At 43.4% G+C, this 26,017-nt stretch overlaps 1 protein-coding gene across 1 annotated transcript in view; it reads right to left on the bottom strand.

The window, feature by feature from the left end:
• Bmper (BMP binding endothelial regulator) overlaps positions 1–26,017 on the bottom strand; it is a 245,062-nt gene that overhangs the window by 83,928 nt on the left and 135,117 nt on the right. Inside the window, exons 8-11 of the mRNA XM_032909288.1 lie at positions 21,375–21,484; positions 19,502–19,642; positions 18,224–18,328; positions 14,537–14,582 (exon numbers count right to left, since the gene is read on the bottom strand). Of these exons, the coding sequence (XP_032765179.1) occupies positions 14,537–14,582; positions 18,224–18,328; positions 19,502–19,642; positions 21,375–21,484 (402 nt within the window). The remainder of the gene's footprint in view (positions 1–14,536; positions 14,583–18,223; positions 18,329–19,501; positions 19,643–21,374; positions 21,485–26,017) is intronic.

Raw genomic sequence — 26,017 nt, 5'->3', positions numbered from 1 at the left:
CGCCTTTAGTAAGGAAGGGTAGGTACTCACAGAGAAAGCCAATCATGTGACAAAGCAAATCCTGAAAGACGTAACAGAAACTGAACTGCCCCGATCTGGCCTCAGGAAGCCTGAGTGTGCTCTTGGCTGGATGAGAAGCAGTGAAGGATATCCAGAAGAGACCCAGAAAATGGAAATTGTGTGTGAACGGGGCTGTCAGGAGAGATATTTTTCAAAAGTCTTTAATTTGTGGGAGAGAAGAGTTTGGAAGTTGGTATGACTTTTCTGTGTGACTACAGTATCGAGGCAGCCAACAAAATCTCAGGACTCTGAGGAGGCTTGAGAGTTATGTGTTACACGTGGGGACATGAGCATCATGAGCTGAAGTCATTGTGAAATTTTGGCCCCTTTTTCTGGCACCCAAAGGTCCTCATGCCAGATCCCAGAGGAGCTGGAGAACATGTGTGTTGTAGAGAGCCTGAGAGTGAGAGCATCAGCATTGCAGAGACCTGCCTGCCTGGGAAGGAGGCGCCCAGATAATACTCTGGGAACCAAAGTGAGCAGTGGATCCTCCCAGCTACTTTCAGGAGAGCCAGTGAAATGCACTGCTGTCCAAGATATCCAGATGTCTGGTCACACCATTCTGGAGAGCTTGGCTTGATGGTTAGGGGGATGAAGAGGGAGCTGTGGAAACATGTTTGCGTGTGCCTAAGGCCAGAGCGAAGAGAGAGATTTGCCAGTTTCTCTCCCTGCACGCCGTTTGTCAGTCTTGAAGTCAAATCTTCGGATCTCAGTTTTTCTTTTTGTCTTATTTTCAACAGATGCAAATAAATGCATGTGTCTAGAGAAAAATAGATCAGAAGTTTGAAAACTCGAATATTAGAACTGGCTCTTGTGGTTTTGGGGGTTTTGGTTTTTGTTTCTTGCTTAGGCAATGGGACTACATGTGGTACTTTCTTTTCTATGATGATACTATTTACACTTTCTGGTGTAGTGTCAGAAAGGAATGTTGGCTTTAAAATCTAAAATTCCTCCATTTACATTATCACATTACCATCACAGCTGAGGTCGCTGCCTCTCAGCACACGGGGCCAATGCTTGTCTCTTATCTGCCTCAGATTTTTTTTATTTTGCCCTGGGTTTACCTATTTGAATGATCTCCAGGAGCAGTGATCACTCTCAAAACATCTGTCAAAGACAAAATAAAAACTATAGAATCCCAGGCCACAGAGAGAAAACTGAGAGAAACGGGTAGACTCCAGTCTAGCCCTTTGCCCCAAACAACAAAACAAAACAGAAAAGTGCAAGAAAGAAGCAAAAGTCTCTTAATATTTCTGCCACCAAGAAATATGCCTGGTCTACAGTTCAGGGCGTGTGTGTGTGTGTGTGTGTGTGTGTGTGTGTGTGTGTGTGTGTGTGTGTTTATTTTAACAGCGTTAAGACGATCCTGAACATGAAATTTTACTTCCTAGATTTCACGTAGCATGTCATAAGATCTCCACAGTCACTCCAGTATGTTTTCCTTTGAAAACCCAGAAGAGAATTTTCAGTCTCGGCCCATTACTGCTTCAGAGAGGGAGGGCTCTCCGGCTACCGCATGGATCAACACCTCTCTGGAGTGGCGTCCTAACCACAGGGCACAACACACATAAACATGGCTTTAAACCTTTCTCAGCACAAACTTTAGGGAAACAGGTCCGTGGGGACTCTGGGTCACTGAGTCATGCTGAGCTCTCGGGACCTTAGCAGGGTGAGAGCTGTTCCATGCCAAGTCTTAGGTAAGAAGCAGGAAAGGCTGGGATTAGAAATACTGCCCGAGACATGAGGCGGCTGCTGTTTGCCGAGGTGACTTCTGACACTGATAGTCTGGTTAAAAAGCAGGCCCTGAGTGTCCTCCACATTCGGCAGCTCTGGCTTTGCACAAGGTGCCATTGACAGCTGTTAGTCTGCAAGGCATGTGAGAGGGAACAGATGCTCCACCAGGTGGCAGCTGGATACCTGGAAGCATTTACAATCCCTCTAACTCTAAGCTAAGGGGCAGCACAGGGGACCGTGTATAGCCCATCAGAGACAGCAACAGGTCTGCATTAGAAAGGAAAAAGCCCAAGTCTTTTGAAAAGTTACATAGGAATTTTGTCTGGTGGTAATGTTTTCCCATCTTTCCATCACTGCACATCCTCACCAATGGACTCCCTAACTTCAAAAATCAAATCTGATTTTGATTTCAAAAATCAAATCAAAACTGATTTCAGATACCAAGCCACAGCTACCATTCTAGGACCTACCTAGTATAGCCTAACGCTTCCCACCTTCCACCTGGGCTCTGCTTGTCCTACCAAAGACCTCACAGTTCATACACATGTGCATGCATGCATGTGTGTATGCACACATGAACCTGTGTACATGCATATCTTTACACAAGCAGAAATTCACACATGCATACATACATACATAAACACACAGTACACATGTACAAACACACACATACCGGGGGTAAGAGAGAGAGAGAGAGAGAGAGAGAGAGAGAGAGAGAGAGAGAGAGAGAGCATTTTCTAGCTTCAATTCCATCTCACCCACCAACATCCCCAATATCTACCTCAGCCACTGCCATTTCTTTCTTTTAAATCAAAGAGCAAAACAGAGCCTCTATTTGAACCGAGATTATGCTGACTGGCTGGTCCTGTTCTGTCTCTGGGTCCCCAGTGCTTGGTCATAGGGACAGCTTTTGACCCATGCTCTGCAGATCCAACTCAGCTTCTCAAGGTTATGGGGTATTGACTGATCCATCTCCCTGACAATGTGAGTGGTTATTTTTTTTACCCCGCCCAATGGTTATAAGGTATTTATAACTCCTGAGTCTGGCCTTGAACTCCTTACATACACATTTCATATCTACTTCTCAGTGCCCAGAACGCCCACTGCCATACTGAGCCTCTAATGTATATACATGTATGCATGCATAAGCTGTATTACAGCAGTGCATGGCATACGACCTACCAAGTATCAACCAATATCTGCTGAAAATGGGTTAATTAAACAATATACTTGGCTAAAAAGAGGTGTCCGACACTGTGTTTACTAAAATAAATACTAGTGACAGCACATGGCAGGCAGTCATTGGAAGTTTAATTAATTAAATAAGTTATTTATGAAACCGTTAAGAACAAATGCACTCTCAGGAAGAACAGAAAAGGGAAAGAACTATAGTTGGTGCTGAAACAATCACCCGGGATCCCTGGCTGTTGGTCTAGTGCTCACGCGTGAACAGCAACTCCTCTCCCTTTGCAAGCCCAGTTCCTTCAGCTGAATGGACATGTTCCCCACTGAGAAGCATTTTCAGAACCACAAAACTGATTCAGAATCACACACATAGGGTAAGAGAGCTTAATTCTATTCCTGCATTGACCAAGTATGACAGGCAGATCCGATCCTGCTTCCTCAAAGAACACCACCCCCCAATACCTGCGTATGTGATATTGGATGACCAAAGCAAAGGTGACTTGCAATTCTCTTCCTGGCCAGGAAGGCAGGAACTTGGCATAGCTCATTTGCATGAGAAGAGTGGGGCCAGTCATGGCTTTGAAGATGGAGGGAAAAGCCAAGGGCCAAGTGATGCAGGTACCTTAGAATCAGGGAAAAGCAAAAGAAATGACTCTCTGCCTGAGACTTTACAAGGAACGCAGCCTTGTTAGTGCCTTGATTTTAGCCCAATGAAACCTATTTCTGACTTTGGCCTCTAAAGTGTGCAAGATAATTAGTGGTGTAACGCCATGATTTCTGTGGGATTTTCCTACAGCATCCATTGGAAACTAATAACTTAGTACAGTCCAAACACCATCTAGTCCAAGCGGCTTCTATCAGGTGTCATGTCAGGTGTGTTTTGTTCTGTATTTTAATGTCTCCTTTCCTCCTTACCATGTCTCTATACAACTTGCCTTATTACGTTAATTCATTAGAAATGAGTCTGCAGAAGGTGCCAGTGGCCTGTTATCTCTCAGCCGATCTCGATAGCTACAGACATGATCTAGTCTCTTCACTCCAAGGCCAGCACCTTCCCCTACTCGTGCCTCTACTTAAAGCATATACTGCAGCATCTAAGAGATGTTACTGATGGCCGGGAATGGGAAACACGTGTAGACGCTCTTCCTAGGAGAGCAGCCTATGGGATGTAAAGGCTCTTAAGGCTGATCAATGGCTCAAGCCTGATAATCAATTAAGAATATCTATTTAAAGTCAGTTACAAAATACAGCAGATGTGTTATTTACTCTTATTTAATGTGTTCTATTTCATTTCCCCAACTTCAAGGTCTCAAATTTAAGGTTAATTTCAGCAGTTTATCTCTGTTTTCCAGAATGCCAAAAACTCAAAGTTTTTCCCTTCCTTCCTTTCTTTTTTCTTTCTTTTTCCTTTTTCCTTTCTTCTTTCCTTCCTTCCTTTCTTTCTTTCTTCTTCCCTTTCTTTTTTCCTTTATCATTAAGTAATTGTTTATTTCACACCATACACTTGGGGAAGTCTGCTGTATCACCAAGGTCATTCACTGTACCCGTGAATAACAGATGAGGATAAGTCACCAAGCAAGGAGAAAAATGTTCTGCACCGTCAACAGTTTTTGTTGTTTGCTTGTTTGTTTGTTTCCTAGTGAGTCAGGGTCTCTGGCTGTCCTGGAACTCACTCTGTAGAGCAGGGTGGCCTTGAACTCACAGAAATCCACCTCTCAAGTGCTGGGACTAAAGACTAAGCTTGTGGTGGAAGAAATACTTTCTACTCCCGCTACTCACAAGTCGACCTGACAGTATCTTCTCTCCTTACATAGTTCTTTCTATAGGAGAGCTGTGAATCTGGATGGAGGAGATAAACATCACATCTCGAAATTAATTTATTGTCTAGAATTAAAACACTAAGGACCTTTGGAGAGAGTCCTGTGTTTGAAACCCCATCTTACTCTGCCACTTAGTGGCTAGTGAAGCAAACTCCGTATGTAACACAGGTTTGTTTACCTAAAGCTACTGCGTTACAAAGTCTCGGGAAAGATGCCAAGATTAGAGCTGCTCCAAGATTAGAGCTGCTCGCATAGAGTAAGCATCACTTTTCTTTTTGTGAGCAAGACTGGAAGAGGATATAAAGTACGGAGCCGGTGAAAGTGTAATGAGTTGAGTCCCTCCATAAAAGATGCAAAATGTAGATTAGGGGCCGGAATGGAGTTAGCCTTGGAGGCTACAGGAGGAATGCCAATAAAACACAAACAAAGGAAGGAAGCAGCTTGTACCAGAGGAGCAGGAGACAGATCTGTCTGGAGCAAGGACTTGCTTCAGGGGACATGAGACACTCACACTGTGTAAATAAATTGGCCTGAGATTCATTGCCAGTCTGGGAAGTTTAAATATATTCCAAAGAACCAACATCTCTTAATGTCTTTCCTACAAAACATTAATCTAGCCTGTTGGATCGCCACAATGAGTAAAACTTTAAAAGCTTTGCAAGACCAGTTGGGGATGCTCCGTAACACCCCATCCTCCTGAAAACTTACAGGGCCCACTGGGTGCTGCAGTGAGGAAACATGTCTAGGTCTACCACACCCAGTATTCCTGCACATATGCAGTTAGAACCTGCCTTGAAGGTATTACTCAGGACTGCTCCTCAGCACCAGGGGTGTTACAACACAAACCTTGGAAAATTCAGCAGTGAAGAAAGGTGGGCTAGTTTTCATGAAGGATGACTTTGGGTTCTGAAGTGGTATAGATACAGAACTGAAGGGACAGGGATGGGGGTTAGTAGAAAACAACAGGATGAGGGTACAGCCACCATGGGAATAAAAAGGAAATTATTTATTAGGAAAACAGCATAAAGAGGCAATCAACTGGACTTGATGACTGATTAGCAACAGGGGAGAGAAATGCCAGAAATATGAGAAACAGCCTTGAGTCTCCAAACCTGCACAGCTGGGCGAATGTGGAGGCCAGAATTCAGTCAATCAACAGGACTTGGAAACAGCCACTAGCCCCTCCAACCAACTCTTAACTCATTTAATCTAGGGAACCAGAGGTAGTAACTGTTAATGCAATTCAAATGCGGTACTTACAAGGAGAATTACTCTCTTGGAAGGATAGATGCTAAGGTTCACTATTTGACTCATAGAATATGGAGAAGTCCAGCTGGAATTGTATCCCCGGTGCCTAACTTTCATGGTGTTGTAAAGTACCATACACACTATCAAAGGAGAAATGTAATCATTAATCTCACCCATCTGCGGAACACTGTAAACCACAACAGCAATGAGCCTGACAAGATATGCCCATGGGTACAGTAACAGCACAGACATTGTGGGGGGTAGCCAATCACTTTCTCCATTGGATACAAGGCTTGTTATATGAGATAGAACCCATCATTTGTTAAAGCGGGCAAAAACCTGTGGCCCTATAGGTCATAGGCGGTAGGGGGAGAATCCAATACTTTTATTCCACTAAAGGGACATAGTGTTGAAATAATTCTTAATGTCATTCGATAGTCATAGATCAGACCATCTCTCAACCATCGTAAAGACGTTTCCCCTTGCAGTAGATGGCAACAGATGCAGAGAACTGGCAACTACTCAGTGTTCAGAAATAAAAGACTATGGAGTCCTCAGTCCTGGATAGGACAAACATGTCACACTTTTCCACACAAGGACTCTAGGAGATATGTGGAAGAGTGGTGGTAAGAGACAGTGTTTTCCAGATTGAACAAGAAAGTTACACACAGGAAATCATGGTAGTTATGACTGCAAGCCCAAGACTATACAGACAAGCTTAAACCAGATATTATGCCCGCATAAGTGGGAAGTGAGCCTGGAATATCAGCACTAGGTGAAGAGCTATTGCTAGTTGATAGCTGCTGGGAGAAGAAGCATTAGTTTTCTTATATGGTATTAACCCTGGTATGTCCATCATACTCCGGGGAAGCCCTTACTCTCAAGACCAGCTGGGACTAGTTGGGAACTGTGCTCAGTGGGGAAGATGAAGACAGAAAGAAAGAGGAGGGGAGGGAAGGAGGGAGAGAGAGGAAAAGAGAGAGAGAGAGAGAGAGAGAGAGAGAGAGAGAGAGAGAGAGAGAGAAGAGGAGAGGAGAGGAAGGGAGGAAGGAAGGAAGGAAGGAAGGAAGGAAGGAAGGAGGGAAGGAAGGAGGGAAGGAAGGAGAGGGAGGGAGGGAGGGACGAAGGAGAGGGAGGGAGGGAGGAAGGAAGAAAGGGAGGGAGGGAGGAAGGAAGGAGGAAGGAAGAGAGGGAAGGAGGGAGGATGAGAAAAAGATGAAACTCAGATGTTGGTAGGAAGGGAGGAGATTATAAAGGATTGTAATGGGAGGAGAGGGGGAAAGAATATGTTCAAAAGAGATTGTATGGAATTCTCAAATAATTAATAAAATTACTGTTTAAAAGTCAAAGTTTGGATAATACTGAAACCAAAATGAGAAAAGATCTACAGATGGAGTGTGGAGGTGGCTATGGGTGTACACAAGAGGAGGAAAGATGTCAAAAGGACAGGTCCGTGCACTGAAGACACACTCTGGCCCAGCAGAGGACGGGATGTGGCTGGGGGGCTGGGGGGCTGGGGGGAGGAAGCCATGAATAATAGGAACTGCATATCAGCGAGAAACACCACACGCAGTGAGCCATTTTTTCAAATCTCTGCAAAGATGAGAGTTGATATAAAATAACCCAAGAGATCTCAAAAGTTAAGGTAACTTCCCAAGCCCAGTGTTTCTGAACGTCGTGGACGCGACTGCTTGCAAATAGAATTCCTGCCTTGTGTAGAAGAAGAAAACTGGTAACTCTCATGTATTTGGAGGCAAGCCTCCAAAAAATGAAATCACCATACAGTCAGGAGAGAACACAGGGTTAGTTATGCTTCAAGTCAGAGTTCCAGTTTCTCATAGGTTATAGTATCCGTCGGCCTCTCTCTCTGTTTATCTTCTCTGACCTTCAGATCCTTTCACTGGAAGACGGAGCTGATCGTAGCTTCCACTTGGCAGAATCATCCTGAGAATTAAACAGCAGAGTGTGTGGACAGCATGTGCTAGAAGCCCTGCTCCACTGCAGCACGGTCAATGGCACCAGCAGGAGTCTGAGCCTCTCTGATCTCATTTCACTCCTAGGAGATGCGACCTGGGAGAGGCGGAAACCTGCCTCAGCTCGGCACACAGAGAATGCCTGGAGCTTGGCCTACTCACGTGACCTGATCTTCGGCTGTAACTTGGGGGTGCCCTCACTAAGTCTAGGTCTCAGTATATTCAGCCACAACTAGACGCTTGCGTTTCTTTAGAGATTCAGGATGGCAGTGTGGCCACAGCATGTAAAATGTGGAGTTAATCTATATGTATTTCCATGGAAAAATATATTCATTTATATGTAGACAGGAATGTGCTTTTAATGCAGTGATTTATTAATGCCATATCTCAGAATAATAGTAATATTCATTCTAATACGAATACTAATAATACTAATAATCCATCTTTCCAAAGGACACTTGAAGGAGGGTTGCAGAAGGCATAAGCACTACTTCACGATATTTGAGACCAGCTCTCTTATTCAGTATTTCTTGTGCCTCAGTTTTCCTGATTGAGGACTAGAAAGGGAGATCCTAGAGGGAAAGTCCCCAGATGCATATAATTTTATGGCACTAAACTAAAAGTGAATCAAACTGCAACTTTGAAAGCAGCATTGCTCTTTCCGCCCCTACTGTCAATTATCCAGATTCTTTCAAGTTTAAAACTGTATAGAATATTTATGCATATATCCGTATATATTGTTTGCTTAGTATAAAAAAATTATACTTGCACTTGGCTATATAAACATCCCCCTCTGAGTTGCCATGGTGGAGGAGAAAGACTGGAAATATAAGTATGCATAGAAAGGTAAGCCCAGGGTACAACTACCTCCACTTCTTGAGCAGAGAGGGGAGCAACCATAAGGTAGAAGGAAGCCTGGGCCTGGAATATCCTTTTCTCCCAGCATAGTGGTAGAAGAGAGAAAAGCTATTAAACTGGAGAGCTCTCTTATGATTTCTTTTCTAATCTATAACTCCCAGGGACTATAAAATCCTCAAGCCTTCCCTTCCCCTTCTTGTATCGAACTTTAAATGACAAGGAAGCCAAGAACAGCAAGTACAGCTTGTCTTTGGAGCCAGCCAGGCAACACAGAGGAAACTCGGGCTCCATCTCCGACCTCCAAGCCAGCCTCAGTTCCCTGGCTGCAAACTGTAGCTAATGACGTTACTTGGCCAAAAGATAGCTGTGAGATTTATATGAAATGAAATGGGACAACCATGACAGGGTTTAGATATAAGGCAGATGATGATAAATAAATGTTGGCTACTGCTGTTGCCATCGCTGGTCCTGTTGGCTAGTGATGTTGATGACATTGATGACGGTGGTTGTCACGGTTAACTAACGAACCACTAAGTTACTGAGTACTCATCAAGTATTCACCCTTAGACCTAGCAGCACCATGTTTCTGCACTGTGTTACCACTCAAGAAGTACTACGATGGAGCTCACCCTGAAGAAATTAACCAGAGATGGAGGTTAAAGATTATTTAGTTCTTAGAGAATGGCTTCAGTCTCTTCCCTCAACTCTAGACCAGTTCGTGGCAAGGCAACTTAAAATGATAGCATCCCTTAGAATAGAAAGCACAGCAAAGAAAAGGACTCATTTCCCCATAGCTATTCCTGTGTGGGCTCTCCACTAGACCACTGCTAGCATGTGGGGCTTCGCTTTCAACCAGCCTGCCAGCCAAGTTTCAGAAAGTGTGAAAAGCCAGTTCCACAGGCACTAGCAGAAATTTCAGTGGCTACTAAGCTTAACACCTCCCTGGCAGGGCTAAAATCAACACCACAGATTTTTATGCCACAGGCATCCTGAGCCTAGTGTCAAATTTCCTCCCTTGCCTGAGGTAAGGACAAACTCCTAAGGCTGGGGGAACTTAAGTCCCAGAGGCTAGAACTCTTATTCAAACATTGAATTGCTGATTTGTAGAGGGTCCCTCGGTGGAGATTTTTCATAGGTTGGCTTCAAGGTCATTCTTTCATCGCCCGTCATGCCCCTGACTCCTCAGAAAGTTAAATTATTGTCCTTTTGGCCCTACAACACTCGCTTTGTTTACTGAGACATAAAAAAAATGCATCAGGCATCCCAATGGGCTTAGAAGAGAAAGACTTGCCAACAAAACTAGCCGGGGCAAATTCTGCAGCTAGCTGTCCTGAGGTCAGGCAAGAGGCCCAGGGCCCATGATAAGCTGGTGCGGATCCAGTGACCTGCACACAGCTAGAAGCTAACCCCTTAGGGTATGGTTAAACACTCTTTTAGCAACCGTGCACCTCCTGACATCCCAAGTTGCTGAAATTCGGTATTTCCTATGACTTATGGGATGTGTGGCTAAGGTTATTTCAATCACGTGTACATATGTGCTCAGTAGACCCTACCAGTCTCAATGTTTCAAAACTACAAGCTTGCATTTAGGATTGAGGGTGCCTCGGCTTAACACGAGCTATGCAAAGGGTTTAAGTAATCTGTGAGATCTGGGGTGGGGGCGGGATGGGTAAACATTGTCCTAACGGTTTTGGATACCTCCAACTTGATTTAGGATTAAACGTCTTTCACAAACCAATCTCCCAGTCCCCAACCTCCTCCATCCCCCTCACCCCCACATTGCACTTATCAGTGAAAACTTTGACATTGAAGTATTATTTCCAAGTTTGAGAACGGCTCTGAAGCCAACATAGGATTTATCTGCTTCTTGGGCTCTGTGGGTTGGTGAGGTCAAGATTCCGCCCACTATTTGCCAGCACACTATAAAAGGGCATTTCACATAAACCAAATGCTACGGTAATCGCCAAGTGTTTGTCCCGAGTTCTGACGCTTCCTGGCACCCAACTCATGGTCACGTGATGCCCAGCCAAGCTGAGAAAAACTGCCTTCCAGCTACAGCCTCATACCTTGGCAAGAAAGCGCTTTTGCCAAAAGTTTTATGAAGTTTGTTTAGCTCACTTCAAATATTTTACTTTAAGTAAATCATCCAAACCAAATTCACTTCTTTCTGTTGGAAAGGAAAATGGTGTGTCTCGAGTTATTAAGAAGAAGCTATGCTGTTTAGATTTTAACTTGGGCCTGACTCTAAGAGGACTCCCTATGCTAATATAGTTCTCCTTACACCTTTAGATCCACCTTACCTGCTGCTCTGAGACTACGGAGGGCACCCTGGTTTTCTGCCATAGCGACTGCTTCCTACCTACCCAGCAATCAACTTGGGAACTCTGATACATGTGAAAATTAAGCTGCGAACCATTTATTTTGTTTCCTCTTTGCCAGGACAAAGATGCCAAATTCTACTAAGACAAGCCCAGGAAGAAGGGAATTCTGTGAGATTTGAGTGAGGATCAGTGGAGTGTCACCACTAGAAGCACCATCGTTCACTTAACATCTACAATCAACAGGAACCCACAAGGATGTGAGAGGGGTCCTCAACTTCACATATGAATGCATATATGTATTTATGTAGGTATGTAGTCTTGCTTCCTTACAGAATATATTAAAAGGACTGTACATATGCATACGTTGAATAATTCAAAGTTATAAGTGTGATCACATACAGTAGAGGCAGAAGTAAATTCAGGTACGCTGTTAATTGTAGCCTGCATTTTATTCCCCACTTCTGAGCAACGGCAGTCATTTTTAAGCCACCGGGCTACGTCTCCATATATGCCTTTATAACTGTTTGTAAATGCAGGGAATTGAAATATAGAAGCATATTCAAAAAACCTCAAGGCCTTTTGGTTTTAGGCTAGCAGAAGGACAACGTGATTTTTCTTTCGTACTGTGCTGAACCAGCAGGTACTGGCAGTAAGTAAGCCATCGCTGCTTGTCCCTTGGGTGTTTGTCTCCGAATTCACATGGGCATCTGTCCCTGTTTGGAGTACCACTAGTTGACCTTGATGAGACATTTGTCAATGTGTGGAGACATTATTGGTTGTCACTTTGAGGTTAGGGTTGTTGCTAAATATTCTGCAATACACAGGATGTCCCTAAAACAAAGCGGACCAGGGTGGATTGTCAATAAAACAAAGGTCAAAAACCCTGGGATCTTCTAGTTTTAGAAAACACCAGCCTTAGTTTAAGGTTTTGGCCTCCGTTCCTCACTCTAGAAACCCGTATGCCAGAAGAGGTTTTATAACTAATAAGCAGAGGAAAGAATGAACCCAAGTCTATAATAGCAAAGGAATTTCACAGTAGGAGGTCTTAGGCCATGGCTAAGGGACACCAGGAGATGTCTACCTGGATGCACTATGGAAAGCTGGGCATTGCTTTAAAAAAAAAAAATTGGAAGCTATCCCATCTCTGAGTTGAATCTGAACAAATGAGTGTCGCCAAGGAGAATGTGTTTTACAGCAGTGAGGGAAGATGGGCTGGAGAGCAAGGGAGGGTAAACAGATGGAAAGAACACCAGGGGAGATTGAGAAATAGCCATCTGATGATATAATTCGGGCTTGTGCCGAGAGCCGCATGCCTGCACGCTTCCAGCTCTGACCTGCAGGTGCAGGTGCAGCCCGTGGCCTCCCAGTGCCCCTCCAGCTGGGTGGCTTTCTCTGGCTGTCTCCCTGGCTGACGGAAAGGATGAATCGTTCAGAGACTTCACACAACACAGCACTCGATATGGCTGATTGCAAACTGCTGTCCTCCATGGTCTTCTGTTTTCCCTTTTATTTCTTTATAAGTCACCATACTTCCTAGATATGGAAAGGCCACCGTGTAATAGAGAAACTAATGCAATGTAGCTTTATGCCTGCGTAGAGGTGGACGAGCCCATCTCCTGCCTGCAGAATTAAACCTATAGAAAATGCACACCAGGTTTTCCTTGTAATAGAGAAACTAATGCGATCTAGCTAATACGTCACTAATCACCATTTTGACTCTCTGAAATCTGGGCAATTCAAGATTGAGGTTGTTTCTGCAGAAAGCCCATGTTCTTATGAGGCTGATAGCCAGAGAATCAGATGTAACACATCTGTGTCATGCAAATGAAGAGGTGCGCTGCAAAACATCAGGCGTTCCTGGGAGGTCTGTCTATACTTCTGCTGCATTATCTACATTCTATGGAGAAATGCAAACGTGTTCACTGGTGTGGCTGCAGAGAAAAATGTTCGCAGTGCAGAGTGGAGACTGAGCATAGAGAAGGGAATGAAGCAGAAGGTAGCCTCTGAAGCGGCCATAACCAGAGGGTCTCTGGGAGACAATGAAGGGGAATAATTCCAGTAGGTGCTTCTGAATCACCAGCACATCGATCATAGCTGTTCTTCTTTCTGCAGTAATTCTGAATCTGCTCTCATGCATCATTGGCCTCCCTTGAGCTAGTTTATGACTTCATTATCTTCAAAGGAAGGCTCTTTTATTAAATCTATAACTTATTTTTTGCTAATTTAATGAGCAGTTTCATCCCTTGAAAAGTTTCAAGGCTGTCTATCTTTAAAATAATAACATATATTAGACAAGAAAATATATGTATGTGTATATATAATGCATTAACATATAACAGCTGTCCATATGTACTTTTATATAGCTATAAAATGACATATATTTATGTATTTGTTATCTGAGGATATCAAACAATCAAAGGGGAGAAACCAGGGTTTCTTGGAGCAATATGAACTTTGATTTCAGACAAACGAAAGAAACAAACCTGTTTCAATAAAAAGCTGCTTCTAAATGCCACAAAAGTCTACTTCTCTAAGCCAGACTGGCTCATAAAACAGTTTCTAATTAATTTCCTGGCTCTGCTAATACTACCACCATGTAGTTATCAAAAATAACTTGACAATGTATTTCTAACACCATTCTTTCAATAGCATACTTCATTAAGCTGTCTCAAAGCCAAGTGAGCTTTGGGACTGGCATGGTGATTTCCTAATGAATGTAGGCAAAAGTCCCCATATGGGGCTGCTGTAAAGTCAGCACAATGCTCTGTCCCTGAGATTCATCCCTATTAATCAGGGGCAGCCTCAGATAGCTCTCAAACGTCACAACAATTCGGTAGGACCTTCAGGAACACATTTAAGAGCATCAGAAGGCAAACTCATTGCCATTATCAATATCAAATGTGGCCAGGAGAAAGGATGAGGAGTTAGGGGACGGAGGAGGAAGTGCAGTTCCTTGATGGTGTAAGGAGAGGAAGTCAATGCCCTAGAGATTCTGAATGGCTGGCTATACCGGGTATCATCCTCTTAGCCCTAAGGACTGCAAATGCTATTAGCAGTTTTAAATGTACATTAAGTTATCCGTTCTTCCTTAAAACTCCGTCTATCCATTTATCTTCCTGAGGTCTCCTAACAGCAGATGGTGGTGGAAATATCCACACTGGTTTCAGTCCAGCTTCTGTGAGATGGCGGCAGTTGATCGTAGGTGCCCGTGGGGAGGAGGTCAAGCCCATCTCATACCCATAGAATTAAATCTATAGAAAACTTACACCAGGTTCCCTGCTCATCACAAAACGTTCAACAAATATCATGAGCACATTTTCCCAAAGAATGAACTTACTTTCGGTACAAATAGGGCAGCATCCTTTTCTGTTGAGAATTTTACCCTGGTGGGGAGGGGGGAGAAACCAAAAATAATTAATGTTAAGAGATGGTCTGCTGAGGAGAAATCTCTTTTTAAAATATAGCACCAGATAAAGCAAGGAAATCAGCCCAGACTGTACTTGAACTTGACGGTTGCCATGGTGGTGAAATGAAGTTCCATGCTGCAGGTTTGCAGGCCAGGCAAGGCCATTCCAAAAAGCTTTCCCGTTTGCATCCTCTTAGAAACAGGCTACCTCAAAGTATGATGTGATTTCTTCCTCAGAAGGAAGAAGGAGACAGGCCGGACACAGCTTCCTCACTGAGAGCCAAGCCAAGTGCATAGGCATACAACTGGGGACCACTGACACTCTGTCCATAGCAGCAGGACCTCTTCCTGCCGTTGCTCTGAAGAGCTCTCTGGTACCCTGCAACCCAAGCTGAGGATGCTCACACATCCTACACACGTGGTACAGCACAGACCAAATTCAGTCAAGCTTCTTCCCCTGTGGCATCACGCAATGCATGCTAACTCACTGTTAACCAATCAAAGCAAGAAGCGTGAGTTCTAGAGTACTGAATAATTTTCTATCTCCGCTCTGGAAGTGCACTGCCATTTCCTAGGCAAATATCTTCTATTTTTTTTTTTTAATGCCTGACATTTAAAGAAGGACACGTGCTCTCCAGACCTGTACCAGAGAATGGCCTTTCCTTATCTCTGACACAGCGATTCCTCACAGGGAAAAAGAAATGTGGTGGAAGCTGATTAACATTTAAGGAGCAACACTTGCTTCATGACCTAACGGTGGGTTGCTCATGAGGGTTTAATGAGCCAGATTGCTAAGGCTTAATGAGATGACAGCCATTGCTACCAAGAAGTGCGAAATCTTTCTGAGCTGAGGATCTCTCCTTCCTTGGGTGAAGAAGCCGGTGTCACGTAACACAGCGTGATAGAATCAGAAAGTTAACTTCATTTCATGTAAGCACAGGCCATGCTCTTTTGTTACAGATTTGTAAGCCGCGGTTCTTCGAGACAACGCATTATCTACTGCATGCAGGACAGACTGCTGTGCATGCCTCATGCTTCCTCTCATTTGAAATTCACAACCACGCTCTGAGGAGAGGCGACCTCGTCCCCTTTGCACAGAGAACTAAGGAAGCAAAGTGTACTAAGGTATGGCCCAGGTCAAAAGCCCAGAGCCCAGACTCTGTTCGCCCTGGTGAGCGGTTTGCAGGGCAGGTTTGAATATTTTCAAAATAAATAATCATGTTAGCTTTTCAAATGTCATTTTGCTGATGAAGAACTAAAGCCAAGCCTCTACTGAGGCTTGTGGCGTATTAAGCTCTCTGATGGCATGGGCAGTGCCGAGAGCCTTAACACAGTTCTTCATGTCCTGCTGACCCTAACTATAAAACTACTTTTGTTGCTACTTCATAATTGTAATTTTGCTGTTAATAATCATAATGAAACTATTTGATAATGCGGGGTGTCTGATGTATGATCCCTGTGAATGTGTCATTTAGCACCCCCCACAAGGGGTCCCGACCCACAGGTTGAGAATTGATGCCATGGGAGATGTCATGGAATGATTTCCACAGAGGCTCAGACAAGGCACGTTGCCCCATTTGGAATGGTGTGGGTTAAAGCTGCGTTCCTAATCCAGGGCGCCTGGGTGATTCTCTGCATTTCTATTTCACCAGACACGGCCATTTCCCGTGTGCAGTGAAGCTGGTCCTGTTGGTAAATAGGTTAGGGGAAAAATAAAGTACAGGCTGTGGGGTCAGAGAGCCTGGGCAGTGTGTAATGAGGTGGAAACTGGACGGACGATCTGTAGCCTCATCTGGAAGAAGGGTCAATTCAGCACCTACCTCAGTGGAGCTGTCTCAGGGGAGTGAGGTTAATTCTGAGACCAGAGAAATGGTCTCAATATAAACTAATGGTATATTAAAGAGTGTACTGAGGGTCTCACCCCTAGAGCTTTGGGAGTTCCCTAGGAAGGCAAATAGTGACTACAACCATAGACCCCTTCTGAAAAGGGGGATGGGATGTACCTGGAAAGGTGACAGCGGGGTTGGGGTGGGAGGAGGCAGAGTTTTTCTAATTTTAGTATCTTTTTAAAATTTCCCTAATCCATGTAGGGAAGGAGAAATAAACTGATAAACTGTTGTCTTTTCTTTTTAAAGGATTTCACGGTAGAGCTAAACTATCTTCCAAAGACCTCGTGCTGGCCTCTGAGAAGGGGAAGTGTGAGGGGGAAACCAAGTTGGAAGGATGCTTAGAAACAGAAAGGTGGTCTTGGCGGCCCCAGCCAAGTCAGGGCACTGAGAAGCAAGGGCAGAAGGGGCGGGGCTGGGGGCGGGGCAGAGGCCTTCCTGGGAGGGATGGACATGTAGTGTAGCATACACAGTAAGATCGCTAGGGAGAAGTAGGCGACATAAAGAGCTGTGACCTTGCAGCAGAAACCCCCGATCCTGCTACAAGCGGCAGAGCTGAAGTGAATCTGCAAACCCCTCAGTGGCCTGCTGAGGCGAGTTACTCGAGCCACCAGGTTGGCACCGCTTCCCAGTTTTGTCTTGTAGAATAAGGAAGCCCATTATTACTAACATGTGCCGGGAGAGTTCATTAGCAGTGAGGGTTCCCCCGAGGACTGGCAGAAATGATGTGATTCCATTTTTCCCAATGAATATTTATAAGCAGCCCATGTTCAAGTCTGTGTATTGTACCTACTTTTTTTTTTCCTTTATGGGAAGTTTTCAGTTTTATGTCTGAGGCTTTTAAAGCAAGACTAATTAGGGGATTTTTTCCCCCTTTCTCCCCCCTCCCCACCAATTCAGTTGTGCAACGGCAACAGCTGTTGTTTTTTTGTGCCTCATTTGGCGCTCAAGTAAAAACAGCAACTTTTTGTTTATAATAATAGCAGATGTGGATAAAATTAAAAGCTTTCTATAACGGAGAATAGAGGACATGCTCTGAATATATAGATATGCTTTCTTCGTTCACGGGAAGGCACTGAATAGGTTTGACATTCTCTCTCAAAAAAAAAATATGTACAAAGCCTTGAAAGGTTTCAAGTTGCCGAGGTGAATTCAATGGAGCCCCTGCTTCAGAAGACAATGGTGGCTTTATTCGAGTCTGGGCTGTGGGTTTTTGAAAAGAGGTATTTCCATAAGGATGCTGTTTCCATGTGGGGCTACAGTTGGAGGCCAGGGCTAGAGAGGAATTTTCTACAGAGGAGTTGGGGCTTCTGCGAGGCCAGGAAATCCTCCTTGGGAAGTGACTATTAAACAACCACATATTACCCTGACTGTGAGAGGAAAGCTGAGATTTGAGAGAAAGAAAGAAGGAGAAGCAAAATGTGGCTACGCTGTTAAATTGAAAGCCCAACGGTAGAAAGCAAGGTTTAGGCAAGAAAGTTGGAGACACGTTTGCAAAGGTTTGAGAGATGTCTATAAAGAGGGGGAAGAGAGCAGCAGCACGGGTCTTTAGTCACACAAGACTGGACTCCAAGCAGGGATGGTGAGAAAGAATCAGGAAGCTGAACAAGGGGCGTCAGCTACTGGGGTGTATATGCAAGCTTTGGGAATTCCTGGTTGTCTTTTCAGAAAATGGCATATGCCGCGCATTTCCCAAGGTAACAGAGAAAAATAAAGCCAAATCCCTACGTACCTGTGGGCAGCTGCTAACAGGAACACACTGCTTCTTCCGACACTCTGTCTTCCCCTTCACGCAAGCGCAGATGCTGCAGTTGACCGAGGACCACATCTCTCCATCCTGCAGGACACGGCACAGAATTCCGCGATAAGTAGAACTGAGCAAGTGGATTACGGTGTCCCCTCTTTGAGGAGAGCATGTCTAAGCTGCCTAAGTCGGGCGGCTTCACTTATGTGACTCTGAGGAATCTCTGTGTAGTCCACTTGACAGTGGGTCGGGAAGATTTCACTTTGAAAGGCAGGAGAATCTTGGTCCAAAATATGAAGCATTCTTCTGGGTCTAGCCAAGTCATGTGACACCTTGCCCCTCATGTGCTCACACGTTTTCACTTTCACCCCAGAAAACAAGGAAGTATGAATTTTCATACATGGTGAAGGAGCAAATCCTAACTTTCCTCTGATTAAGGGAATTGAAAGATTTGCCATGTGGGGCATCGCAGTTAAGTTGAGATGCTCAGACATGGTGACATAAGACAGCTGTGCCATGCCCCAGAGACACCGGGGACATGAAGGGAATGGAAGTTATTCAAATAATTCTCAGTGTCCAGGTGGACACCTTGTGAGCACCCATGAACACACAAAGCTCATGTCATGTCTCTGTCTGAGCTTCCTGAAGCCAAATGGTTACTACATAGTTTTCCACTTAATATCACTGTAAAACAGTGAGGCACACATGTCAGGCCCTGTTGGAAGGTCAGTAAGCAGCCCTTTGAGTACCTTGGAGCTCGACCTTCAAACTTATACTGGTCATTTACATGGTAAACATCCTCATGAGAACACCTCCTAGTTGAGCCTTTTATAAAAGAGAAAGTTGTGAAGTGCTGCTGAAAGCACCAAGTTTTAGATCCATCAGGATCTCTCCATAGCCATGATCTTGACAAAGTAGACTTAGCATTCCCAAGTAAATGGTCTGCTCTCAGTCGATTGGGCACCATAACTATACCAGCCATTTGGCATGCACAGCAGGGCCTCAGGCACTGGCTGATCACATGTAGAAAGACCAATAACACTGACATGTGGAATGGTTCATGTCCTTGATTTTGTAAATATAAATATATATATATACACATATATATGCATTTGCAAATTAATATATCAAATATGCATGTGTGTTTTTAAATGTATAAATTATGTAAAATTCTAATCTGCATTATGTCCAGAGCTTTTGAACAGTCATTGTAATATAATGGCTCCCACAAGCTCATGACACTGTAATAGCTTATCTCATACGTACCCTGAAAATCTTGCTACCGAACTTGCATACTTTGACATCTTCAGGGGGCACCCGGAGGAGACACTCTTCACAACAGGCATCCTCATCAGTATTACAGACACCCGGGTGGGAACACTTCTTCTTACAAACCATTGTAGAGTCCTAGAGACACCAAGGCAAGGCAGACTAAAAATTAAAAATGATTTTCTCCTCTCCTATACAACCTTCCCGGCCCTCTATTAATAATCCACGATAGCTCTAAGTCATGCTCTCCTACCACCATGCTTTAATGTCGCATGAAAACACTTTCCATCCCCTACAATACATGCTTCCTGACTAATAACTATAGCAGATAAGGATGTGGCACACTCCTAGACTTGCTTGTACTGGCCTCTAACTTCATGCTCAAGACCCTGGCATTCTTTCTCCATGGGACTAGAAATTCCAGATCAGTATTGGCCAACAGATTCCCTTCTTCCTGCCTTTCTTTCATTTTTTACATAATAGAACTTGTTTGGTTTTCCCAGACCTGCTGTAGAAATCAAGAAGAACCTTGAGTGAGTCTGTTACATAGGGATGCTCTAAACAAATGGGAAGGGGGTGTTGATATAACAAATCCCATCTGTGGTAGTTTAAATAAAAATGCCCCCTCCAGACTCATATATTTGCATGTTTAGTCCTGAGTAGATGAACTGTTTGAGAAAAATTAAAGTATTAGGGGGCATGGTGTTGTTGAAGGAAGTGTGTCATTGGGGGTAAGTTTTGAGATTTAAAAATTCATCCAGACTTAGCCTCTCTCTCTCCCTTTCTCTCTCTCCCTTTCTCTCTCTCTCTCTCTCTCTCTCTCTCTCTCTCTCTCTCTCTCTCTCTCTCTCTGTCTCTCTCTCCTTCTTTCCCTCCCTTCCTCCTTCCCTACCCTTCCCTCCTCCTCTCTCTGTCCCTCCATCCTTCCTTCCCTCTTAGATATAAAGCTCTCAGCTATTGCTCCAATGCCATGCCTGCCTGCCTTCCTCCATGATGATAGTGAACTAACATTCTGAAACTAAGGAAGCATGACACTAAATGCCTTTATAAGCATCGCCTTGTTTGTGGTGTCTCTTCACAGGAATAGAGCAGTATTTAAGGCATACCGGACTCATCAAGTATTGACTTTCCCGAAAATGTCTATGAACCCACGTTATGATAAGCCCCTGACAAGTTCAGGAAAAGCATTCATTCCAGTTCTCCTGGAAGACTGAGACACAGTGCCTGATTATGTCTCAAAGCCCTAGATTTCCTGAAAACCCAAAATGGTGTAAATGATAGCATAATTAGCTCTCATTTGTGGGCAAAAGGGCAATCCCTCATGCAGGAGAACCATGAAGGTGACATGTTTCAACAAAGGCTTCGTTTCAGCTTTCAAGAGAAAACTGGCCTGTGAGATGTCAGTGTGAATGTGATGTCGTGGGCATGGAGACCAGGCTCACAAGGTGTTGCTCTGTGTCTTTATATAAAGCAGCATGTACAGCAGGAGTTGTATGTTTAACATGGGATCATGCAAACCATGGAATACAGGCATCACCTCATAAGAGTTTCCATGGGCTCTGAAATTGATCAGGTTTATCTCTGTAGTGAACTATAAAACCATGCCTTTTTCTTCTCTTGCATACAACTGAAGTTATTTTCACTGCCAGGTGTGCTACAGAATTCACCTCAGATAGGTAGATCCCTAGAACACGACTATCTGTATTTGATTGTAGCCATCCTTAGGATGGCTTCTGGATCTTCTTCATATACTCTTCAGATGCCACTGACAATGGTTCCTCATGAGGAGCAAAATGCTATCACATTTGCCTACAGTTCTACTGTAATCTAAGCCCACTGGACAGCACCACAGCCCCGAGAACCCCCTTACCTTGCAAGTGCATACTGTGCAGTTATCATAGACAAATGAGGCTCCATTGTCATAAACATCACTGCGAAACAGGCAGCTCCCAAAAGGAAGGTCAAATACTTTTCTCTGGCCTATAGAAACACAAGAGTAAGCCAAATGTAAGCAAGACAGAAGCCAGACAGATCCCATTTTTACCACCTTGTCATTGATAATTACATCCCATTATATTACAATCACACAAGACCAGGTAAATGTGATGTACAAAAATAGAGCCTTCGGTCAGGTATACCAGGAGGTCCCTAAAAATTATCAACGTGAAAAGCCATAGTATCAAAGTTTAATTCCACAATAAACTTTGCAGGTTCAGTGAACCATTACTATCTGCTTACCCCAATGAGCCTCACATGAAGTTAGGCTCATTTCAGCACAACATGGTGAATTCTAGACATTTGAGTCTAACTCTGCTGTATCTTAACAAGTAATATCCTCTCCCAATGTGGCACCAGTTAGAAAAATTAAGATATCCTAAGGGTTATCATGAAGTGGCATCTCTTATGGTCTGAATAATCATGTTCCCACAAAACTCAGACACTGAAACCTAACCACCAAACAATAACATTAGCAGGCGAGAGCTTTGGGAGGTGATTAGCCCATAGGGCAGAATTCCCACTAAAATGTCTTTATTTTACAGACCCCAGAAACACTGTGACAGCCCTGATTTGAAGAATATAAAATGGAACATAAATGAGCTATGAAGAAAAATCTCAAAGAATCTGTAGGAGTCTTGTTCTTGGACTTCCCAGGCTCTAGAAATGCATTTCTGCTGTTTAAAAGCTACCTGGTCAATGTTTTATTCTGATGGTCTAAATAGGTTTACACATGAGATCTGGAAAGAAATGACACAAAGGCATAAAAGGAAAACTTAATTCAAGGTACATAAAGGGTAACTCCAATTCCATGTGCCATATCCTGCTTTGGTGAGGACTGGACTGATGGGTGAAGAGCCAACACACTCCCATCCCAGAAAAAGGATATGGTCTGATTTATTCCTCTCACCACTGGAGTTTCTACTCACAAGACAACATGCAACCATCTCTGAAATGTTACTTTAATTAAAGACTAAGTTAAAAACCAATAATTCATGTTCACCGAGCAATTTATGGCCACATTCCTCTTTCTTTATGGAAGATTAATATTCGGCATTAGTACGACTGATGGAATCTTTATCAGTAGGCTCAGAATGTCCACGGGCATATTAAATGCTGCTCTTACAATTACAGTTGTTGGAAAGAGAACTAATGGGAGGTAAGAAAAACTTGTTTTCTTCTATGAAAGGTCAAGGATTCAGAGCAGAACCAGAGCTAAGTCAACTGGGTCTCATCATGAGTAAAACGCTGGCCAGACATCAGAAGACAACAGTGAGGTCTGCTTTGGATCTCGTAGATAGACTCCTTCATGACCTTGGGTGTGATCATTCTGGGCTCTCTGACTTCACCCATTACCTGGCATCAACAACCACTGGCCCCTGTCATGATCTCTATCTGTAATGGTCATGATAAAGGATGCAACCAAAAAATAGCCCATGATTAGACAAAATTACCCATAATCATTATGCTTTCTTGGCTTCTATCTGTATGTGTGGTGGGCATGTGTGTGTGTGGATGAGCGTATCTGCACACTGCACGTGTGTAGATGCAGGTGGTGCGTGTTGTGTGTGGTGTGTGTGTGTATGTGTGTACATTTATGTGTGTGCATGCATATGTACATGCAGTTTGGATGCCATGGGCTGACATCAGGTGTCTTTCTTGATGTATCTCCATTTTATGGCATGTTCTCTCACTTGTATCCAGAACTCAATGATTGGACTAGTGTAGAAAGCCACTTATAGTGGGCCCCTGTCTCTACTGCCACAAGATGGGACAAACTACCCACATGTGAGTCTATTTACCACCTGGGCTCTGAATATTTAAATGATTGTCCTCATACTTGCATGGCAAGTACTGCTACCCACTGAAATATCTCCATAGCCCATCACCATTATTAATATCCTAATTAATACACAGAATTCTCATGTTCCCAAACACATCTTGAGATGTTTTAATTTACAGGAACATATAAATTAATCCCCTCCCCAAGTATTCTGCTAAGAATCCCTCTGATGTTACTCTAGAGCATCAGAAAACCATTAGTTGGGCCAGGGGGTAGTAGTACTGTCTTTGTGCCAGCCCTCAGGAGTCAGAACTCTGAGTTCTTATCTATGGAGTGAGTTTTCAGGACAGCCAGAGATACTCAGAAAAACCCTGTCTTAAGAAAAATAAAAGGGTCTCTTGCTCTTACTCTTCTCTTCTCTGCTCCCGTGCTTTCTTTGTCCCTCCCTGTCCCTTGTCTCTCCATCCCCTCCCTTCTCTCCATGTGCTCATGGCCAGCCTTTGTTCCTCCCCTCTTCTACTCTTCTTCTCTCATTAAACCTCTCCACATGGAAAGAAAAGAAAAAGGAAAGGAAGGAAGGGAGGAAAAGATAGAAGGAAGGAGAAAGGGAATGGGGCAGGGAGGGGAGGGAGGAGGGAGGGAGGGAGGGAGGGAGGGAGGAAGGAAGGAAGGGAAAGAGGGAGGGAGGGAGGGAGGAAGGAAGGGATAGAAAACCATTAGTTGAATCACATGGATTGACCCATGCCATTATAATTACTTCTGCCAAGACACATCTTAGTTTTAGAACACTATAGTGTAAGAAATACCTCTAACCAGTTTGAAAAATATTTAGTATAGCAACGATGTTAGTAATTTTTCAAAATTGAACATTATTCTATCAGTCCCTCAGAGATACGCATCTACCCTTGAGAAGCAAAATAAAACTCTGCTTCTCTGGAGTAGTTTGATAATTATGACTTGGTTGACTTTGCCCATACTTTATATGTACCGCAAGTATTTTACAACCGAACACAAACATGGCCAATGTCAGTCAGTTACAATCAGTCAATAAAAATAAATAAATAAATAAATAAATAAATAAATAAATAAAGTCCTTTAGATTTCAATATGCTGTTTGTATTTTTATTCAATTCTGCGAAATTTTATCCTTCCCTTTTGATTTTTTTCTCCTACCCAATTTCAGTTACTTAGCTTTCATAAATTTGTATACTTCTATCATTTTTATTGCTGTTGATATTCAGCAAATGCCATCACTTGTGGGGAGAGGCATCCCAAAGAATGGGAAGAAATCTTTTCCAGCTTTGTATTTGACAAAGGATTAGTATCTACAATATACAAATAACTCAAAAAAAATAACACCAAGAACCAGACCACTCAATTAAAAAATGGGGCATAGAACCAGACAGAAAATTCTCAAGTAATGATACACAAATGGTTAAGAAATATGTTTTAAAATGTTCAACATCTTTAGCCATTAGAGAAATGCCAATTAAACACTGCTTTTATATTTCACCCTACCCCAGCCAGAACAACAAATATCAAATGAACAGACAACAGCAGAAACAAAGGCATAACTAAACAGGGACAAATACTGGCTTGGCTGTAAGGAAGGGGGAACAGTTACTCACTGCTGGTGAGAATACAAATTGCTGTGGTTATTAGTACAAATGAGTTTGGAAGTTCCTCAAAAAGCTGAAAACAGATCTATCATAGGGTCAACTCAAGTGTATTCCAAAAGGAATTCATATCCTGATAGAACAATGCCTGCTCATTCATGCTCAATACTGCTCTGTTCACAATGGCCATACAATGGAGACAGGCTATCCATTCATTCATTCATCAGCTAATAATTGGGTAAAGAAAAGGTGGCATATTTACACAAGGGAATATTATCCAGCTGTTAACAGAAATGAAGATTTCAAGCAAATGGATGAAGCTGGAAATTATCATTCTCATTGAGATAACACAGACCCAGAAAGCCAAAGGTCTCCTATCTTCTCTCATAGGCACACGCTAGCTTTGATTCTTCAGATACATATATTTCATGTGGAATGGACATAGAGTTCCAAAAATTACTAAGAGGCCATAGTGTGGGACTTTCAAGTGGAAAGAGACAGAACACATCGGTACAAACTTACACTGATGTGCTCAAAGTATTAAAAGGAAATAATGGAATGGGAAAGGTTAACTTGGGGTAATGGAGGGGGGAGGGCAGTAAATATGGGGAGGAATTAATAGCACAAAAGTCTTTTGAAAAAGTAATATGGTAATCTACCTCTGTACACTCACACACAACACACAAACACAAACACATACATAGACAAGAGATTGGGGGGGTTGCCCTATGACCAAAAAAATAATGCCTCCATTGTATACTAAAGCCTAACATAATACAAAGATCACTGCCAAGAACGAGTTGCTTATTGTGGAGTTGTTGGCAGCTGATGTCCTAGGCCTATAGCCCACAGCTAAGCAGTGCAGGCCATTTATTACCCGGGCTGTTGGTTACCCTCTAGAACTTGAAGACTATTGTTGACGACACCATAGCCTTGAGTCATGAAACATGACAAAGCAAGCTAGTGCTGACGTGGAAGGTTCGTTCCTACTTGTTGGCTTTGCGCTGGAAGGTGTTGCCCACATTACCAGAGGAGGAAGCGCCTCATCACTCTTACCCAGCTGTGAAGATGGCCAGCTACGTTAATGACTGGCCTGGCAAGCCTGCCCCACCGGAGCTA

Source organism: Rattus rattus, chromosome 8, assembly GCF_011064425.1.
Source record: "Rattus rattus isolate New Zealand chromosome 8, Rrattus_CSIRO_v1, whole genome shotgun sequence".
Lineage (NCBI taxonomy): Eukaryota > Metazoa > Chordata > Mammalia > Rodentia > Muridae > Rattus > Rattus rattus.
This window is presented reverse-complemented; position numbering and strand designations above follow the sequence as displayed.